The 7,268-nt window shown below is 45.7% G+C and overlaps 1 protein-coding gene across 1 annotated transcript; it reads left to right on the plus strand.

The window, feature by feature from the left end:
• Positions 1-5,046: 5,046 nt before the first annotated feature.
• LOC141105234 (olfactory receptor 1J21-like) lies at positions 5,047-5,991 on the plus strand. The gene has a single exon (XM_073595123.1). It carries the CDS (start codon positions 5,047-5,049, stop codon positions 5,989-5,991), a length of 945 nt encoding a protein of 314 aa, XP_073451224.1.
• The last annotated feature ends 1,277 nt before the right edge of the window (positions 5,992-7,268 follow it).

Raw genomic sequence — 7,268 nt, forward strand, 5'->3', positions numbered from 1 at the left:
GTTGTTTGTAGTGGGTTTGTTGTGTTGGTTTTGCACTGTTTATATTTCTTTTACTTGTCACTTATTTATTAAACACCATTATTTCACTTATATGTGTCTTGGGTTTCCTCTGTGCAGTCCACACAGTCTGGTCAATTAGATTCTCTGACAGTATACCAAGGCCATCCCTGACCAGACGTGGCTGCATTGAGGAAACCATCCTGGTTTATCGGGTCTGCTAATATGGATTTCGATGAAATCCTTTATTATTCTCTGCTAGCAGAAGAGGATGGTGAATATTGTCGCCAGATTTTAAAAGGGTGGACTAGTGACAGGCTGATGGAAACTATCCGATCAGCTCATTCCCTAGTGGATCAGGGGTATATGTCCTTTGAAGAGGTTCAGCCCCTGATCCAGTTATGTGCAAAACCAGCCCTGTCATGCATTCCCGAGGGAAGTGATGATTTTTCACCCCCCTTCAATTATGGATAAGTTGAATCCCTGGTTTGGTTGTTAGAGGATGATCCAGCCTATTTTATGGAACATTATTCCAACTGTTCACAGCAAGTGTTGTCTAATTGCATCCAGTCAGTGCAATCCTTGATTAGTCAGGCTGTGTGTGAATCAGCGTTTGTTCAACCTGTGCTGCAGGTATGGTCAGATCTCCTGTCTTTTGCTAAGCCACAATACTCCAGCCCTGCCATTAATCCTCTGTCTCCCCAAAAATGTATCTCCCCGTCGCCTATGGCAACCTCAGCTACAGCCCAGTTTATCAAACCCCCTACCAAATACTACTACCCAGTCTCCAAGTGTAGCACCTATCCCGCCTTCAATCCACCTGTCTCTTCTCCACCTGTAACAGTCCCACAAAACCCCTCTCTAGCTACAGTTCCTTGGTCTTCCTTCGATCCAGCTACTTTCTTTTCTTTCAACCCCGCACCTACATACAAGACTGCACGGGCTAAACCAAAAAAGAAACAAAAATTCTTTCCTACCCACACGATCCTGCCAGTAACCCAACTTGCTTCCACACCAACTAACCCACCTGATTCTGTCAAACCAGTGCTTGCTACCGAGCCTGATGCGCCAGTGTCTTCTACGCAACCTGTTGTGCCAATGCCTGTGCCCGCTGTCCAGTTTGATGTCCCTGCCTTCCAGTCTGGTGTGCCCACCTTCCAGTCTGATGCACCCGCTCTCCAGTCTAATGCACCTGCAATCCAGTCTGATATGCCTGCCTTCCAGTCGGAAGTCTTGAAGCTTGCCTTCCAGCCCGAAATCCCAGTGTCCATGTTCCAGCCTGACGCCCCAGCGACTATTGACCAGTCTGATGTACCTGCTGTTCTGCCCGATGTGCCAGCGCCTGTGTCTGCTGCCCAGTCTAAAGTTCCAGCTCCCGCTGCCTGGTCTGATGTCTCGGTGCCGGCTTTCCAGTCCGCTTTCCAGCCTGATGTGCCAGTGTTTACGACTCAGCCAGTTGTGCCAATGCCTGTGTCCGCTGCCCAGTTTGAGGTCCCAGTGCCTGCTGCTCAGCCCGAAATCCCAGTGTCCATGTTCCAGTCTGACGCTCCAGCGACTACTGACCAGTCCGATGTACCTGTTCTGCCTGTTGTGCCAGTACCTGTTGTTCTGCCTGATGTGCCCACTGTTCAGCCTGATGAGCCTGCTTTCCGGTTTGATGTGTCCATCCTCCAGCCTGATATCCTGGTACCTGTCTTCCAGCCTGATGTTGTGATGTTGGTATCCCAGCCTGAGGTTTCGGTGCCCGTGTCTCCGCCTGAAGTTTCGGTGCCCGTGTTTCAGCCTGGAGTTTCGGTGCCCGTGTCTCAGCTTGCTGAATCGGTGCCCGTTACCCAGTCTGTTGAATCGGTGCCCGTTACCCGGTCCACTGAACTGGTGCCCGTTACCCAGTCTGCTAAACCGAAGTCCGTCACTTGGCCTGTCAAGCCAGTATCCGTTATCCGGCTTGCCGAACCAGTGCCCGGTGTCCAGCTCGCTGGGTCGGGGCCTGTTACCCAGCCCACTGGGCCGGGGTCCGTTACCCAGCTTGCTGAGCCGGTGCCTGTAATCCGGCCTGCCCTTACGGTGCTCGCTGTTCGGCCCAATGTTCCAGAGCCTGCTGTCCATCTCGATGACCCAGAGCCTGCTGTCCATCTCGATGACCCGGAGCCTGCTGCCCAGCTCGATGACCCGGAGCTTGCTGCCCAGCTCGATGACCCGGAGCTTGCTGCCCAGCTCGATGACCCGGAGCTTGCTGCCCAGCTCGATGACCCGGAGCTTGCTGCCCAGCTCGATGACCCGGAGCTTGCTGCCCAGCTCGATGACCCAGAGCTTGCTGCCCAGCTCGATGACCCGGAGCTTGCTGCCCAGCTCGATGACCCGGAGCCTGCTGCCCAGCTCGGCTTGTTCCTGCCTGCTGCCCAGCTCAAGTTGTTCCTGTCTGCTGCCCAGCTCGGCTTGTTCCTGTCTGCTGCCCAGCTCGAGTTGTTCCTGTCTGCTGCCCAGCTCGAGTTGTTCCTGTCTGCTGCCCAGCTCGAGTTGTTCCTGTCTGCTGCCCAGCTCGAGTTGTTCCTGTCTGCTGCCCAGCTCAAGTTGTTCCTGTCTGCTGCCCAGCTCAAGTTGTTCCTGTCTGCTGCCCAGCTCAAGTTGTTCCTGTCTGCTGCCCAGCTCAAGTTGTTCCTGTCTGCTGCCCAGCTCAAGTTGTTCCTGTCTGCTGCCCAGCTCAAGTTGTTCCTGTCTGCTGCCCAGCTCAATGACTCTGACATGCCAGCCGTCTGCCCGGATGTGCCTGATGACCAGCCTGAAATACCTTCTTCCACCATTCTGCCTGATGCCATAGACCATGGACAATTAAGACCAGTTGGAGCGTCCGGAGGCCGCTCCTTTAGGGAGGGGTACTGTCAGGAAAGGGTCCATTCGCTGGTAAGATATATCATTTGGCATGCAGTACTGGGGTCCACCAGCAGGTGTCTCCTGGCAGTGTTGAACTGTCAGGAGAATATTTCCCTGCTGGTGTCTTGTCATCTTTTGGCTGCAGTACTGATGTCCACCAGCGGATGGATCCTGGCAGTATGGAACAGACAACACTCCCTGCGCTCAGGTGTGACTTGAAGCCAATTAGTCAGCCCTATAAATACCCGGCGAGCCCTCACATGCTCGCCTTGGTATCTCTCTCCCTGCACTCTAACCTTGCTGCCCATTACTTTGACCTTGAGCCTGCATCTGCCTTGTCCTGACCTGACCTGATCTGATCCCATCCCTATCCTGAGCCTATCCCCTCTGTTCCTGGTTACCTTGGATCCCTGCCCTGTATCCCATCCATCCACCCTCTTCCTGTCCTGCTGGTTTGATCTCCCTGTGTATGACCTTGGCCTGGCTTGTTTACGATTACGGTATCTCCATTTCCTTGTATATATTGTTGTTTGTAGTGGGTTTGTTGTGTTGGTTTTGCACTGTTTATATTTCTTTTACTTGTCACTTATTTATTAAACACCATTATTTCACTTATATGTGTCTTGGGTTTCCTCTGTGCAGTCCACACAGTCTGGTCAATTAGATTCTCTGACACACTGTAGGTGTATGTCGGCTCCTTTAAGGAGCCATAGCAGGCGCGGGTGCACCCTCTGTAAGGTGGGGGATCCGATGAGTGTGGCCAGCAGCCACAATATCCTCTGGCCACCTGGGATCGTGGGAACAAGAGCCAGAATGGGGATCTGTCTATATAAACAGACAGATCCCTGTTCTGACAGGGGAGTTAGAGGGAGATCTGCTGTTCCTAGTAATTAGGAACAGCGATCTCTCTCCTCCTCCAGTCAGCCCAGCCCCCATACAATTAGAAACACTACCAGGGAACACACTTAACCCCTTGATTGCCCCCTAGTGTTAACCCCTCCCCTGCCAGTGACATTTATTCAGTAATCAGTTGCTATTTTTAGGTCTAATCACTCTTTAACTGTCAATGGTATCAAAAAAGTGTCAAAAGTGACCGATCTGTCCGCCGCAATGTCGCAGTCCCACTAAAAATCACAGATCACTGCCATTACTAGTAAAAAAATAAATAATAAAAATTCCCTAAATCTATCCCCTATTTTGTAGACGCTAAAACTTTTGTGCAAACCAATCAATATATGCTTATTGCGATTTTTTTACCAAAAATATGTAGAAGAATACATATTGGCCTAAACTGATGAAGAAATGTGTTTTTTTTTATATTTTTGGGGGGAAGTTTATTATAGCAACAAGTTTTTTTTATTATAGCAAAAAGTTTCTTTTTTTCAAAATTGTCGCTCTTTTTTTGTTTATAGCGCAAAAAATAAAAACCGCAGAGGTGATCAAATACCACCAAGAGAAAGCTCTATTTGTTGGAAAAAAGGACACAAATTTTGTTTGGGTACAGCGTTGCACGACTGCCCAATTGTCAGTTAAAGTGACGCAAAAAATGTCCTTGTAATTAAGGGGGGAAATCTTCCGGTCTATAAGTGGTTAAGTGTGGATGGCTTTCTGAAGAGGAGGTTCACTCAGCTCCTATTACTGGGGAAGTCCTACAGAGCTTGTTGGCTTTAAGCTTTACATGCGTTGTTTGCTGCTTGCATACATGCAGCTTGGAAGTCGGTGAGTGTGTATTGATGGTGGCTGGATAACACGGTAGTGTCATTATCCTTTATTTGGTGGAAGAAATACAGACATGTGGATTTAGTTAGTGGACTTTATTATATTACAATATATGACATTTGCTCTTAACGGGGCATTTTCTTACATATTCACTTGTATTTCATGGTGAATTACTTTTTTTGTGATTTCTATTTTCTTTTCACTTGTTGATTAATTTTACATTATATTTTGGCACTGCACCCTATACAGTAAAAGTATAAAATCAGCACTTACTTTATCTGCTGCTGCTTGAGAGTCTTGCCTTTCATCTTCTTTGAACCGGTTTACAAAAAAGCTTTGGCTATACTTCTATTTTAATGGTTAGTATGTAAATGGAAAGCATATTTTATGGCAAGAATCTTTTTCATATTAGTTACATTTTAAATGTCACAACTATATGTTTTTTTCCATTGAAGGAAGATGGAGGAATGCCATAACAGTACAGAAAATATGTTCTACATTTCAGCATTTTCCTTCACTCAAACTGGACAATGTCTCTTTTTCACTGCAGTTCTATTGATGTATCTGATGACTATTCTTGGAAACATGACCATTGCTGTATTGGTGTGTCTGGTTCCTCAGCTCCATACTCCAATGTATTTCTTCTTGAGTAATCTTGCTATTAGTGATGTTATATATGTTTCAGCTACTCTTCCAAAACTTCTCGCCATACTCATAAGACTTGACCACCGGATGTCTTTCTCTGCCTGTATGACTCAGGTGTACTTCTTCTCATTGTCAGCTGGTTCTGATATATTCCTACTGACCTCCATGTCCTATGACCGATATATGGCAATCTGTAAGCCGTTACAATATTCCTTACTTATGAGTAAAGATGTATGCCTTTCATTGGCTCTAACCCCTTGGCTCATATCAATACCTAATGCAACAGTCAATGTGTTAGCCACATCTCTGTTGTCCTTCTGTCTCCCACAAAATGTTGACCATTTCTTTTGTGATCAGAAAGAACTATATGCAATAACCTCTAGTGATGCTACAAGCAGATACATACTTATGTTATGTCAGGATGTACTGTTGGTATCTGTCCCTTTTTTGCTTATTATGACCTCCTATGTATTCATCATCTCCACCATACTAAAAATTCAATCCTCGGAGGGACGACTGAAAGCTTATTCCAGTTGCACCTCCCACCTCACCACAGTAATATTATTCTATGCTCCAATCATTATATTGTATGGCAAACCAGAATCTGAAGGTTCTAAGGAACTGGACAAGTTGCTGACCTTGTTTTATACAGCTGTGGTTCCAATGCTCAACCCATTTGTTTACTCTTTGAGGAACAAAGATATTTTTAATGCTATCAAAAATATAACAAGGAAATGGAACATAATTTACATGAAATAAATATTTGCCAGATCCTGTAACTAATTTATTGTATGAGAGCCATGTGCACAAAGGGCCAGAATATTTAAATATGGATTTAGCACAATGTATGAAGCCCTCTTTAGGGATTTTGTTCCATAATTTCCCCCGTGTGGATCAGCAGCTCTGTCTGCCATACGTTTTGCCCATTGACCACTTAATCATCTTTAGCCCAAAAGATTCAGAATCTGACACAGCCATCTGTATTTGAGAGCAGAAACTGAAATTAAACATAGAAATACAGAAAGGAGTGCCAGAATTATATTGGTTAAAAGAGTGAAAGACAATTTTAATTGTTGATAAAAATGTCACATAAAAAAATTCAGTGCATGATGGGGGGGGGGGGGCAACACCACTTCCCCTATATCAGGGCTCAACACAAGATAAGACTTGGATGGACTCAGAGAAACCAGTGACTTCAAAGATCTAAATTAGAACCGGTATTCAACCTGCCTCCTCATGGAGGAAGAAATTGACAGCAGTTGCTGAGCAGCAATGAAGGCCTCCTTTGCTGCTCAGCATCTGCTATCAGGTACTGGTACTGGTTCTGATATAGATCTGTGAAGTAACTTGCTTCTCTGTGTCCATCCAAGTCTTGTCCTGTGTTGAGTCCTGATGAAGAGGGAGTGATGTTGCCCCCTGTATGTTGGCTGTTTTTTTTAATGTTTTTCTATCAACAATTTAATCAAAAGCATTTATCTTGGACTCTTTATCTGACTTTTGTCTGTCACCTCTGGTAATGTTGGGTGCCCATGAATGGAAACCTTGCTTTGTGGAGCCCACCTCAGCAAAGCTAATGAGATTTTTTTTCCTTCATCTGACTACACTTGCAAGTCAAAAAGTTCCCAGTGCCTCTTTAAGTATGTAGTACTGAAATTGAACAAACCAGGTAATATTTTTCTGGTTGTCCAAAGTCCCTGACTCTTATGGCTTCAATCTCCTGTTCTTGGCCATCAAAGGTGGAACGTGATGTGCCCTTATGCTGCTATAGCCTGATCTTTTCAATTTTCCATGTGTTGTGGACAATGTAGTGTGTATAAACCAAGGAAATATGCATTTTTTTGTAGGCAGCAAACAACACTTCTGGCACCAACAAGAACTACACAGTCAAAATTGCTTCGTTCACACATGTGGGGGAAAGTGGAACAGCCATTTTATTTCTCAAACATTTAGTTTTGATTAAGCAGATATGTTGGATGTATACTGTATTTTGTGTCTGTACTTCTTGTGTTAGAATGCTACTTACACCTCCAGCTGGG

Source organism: Aquarana catesbeiana, linkage group LG08 (genome assembly GCF_042186555.1).
Source record: "Aquarana catesbeiana isolate 2022-GZ linkage group LG08, ASM4218655v1, whole genome shotgun sequence".
NCBI lineage: Eukaryota > Metazoa > Chordata > Amphibia > Anura > Ranidae > Aquarana > Aquarana catesbeiana.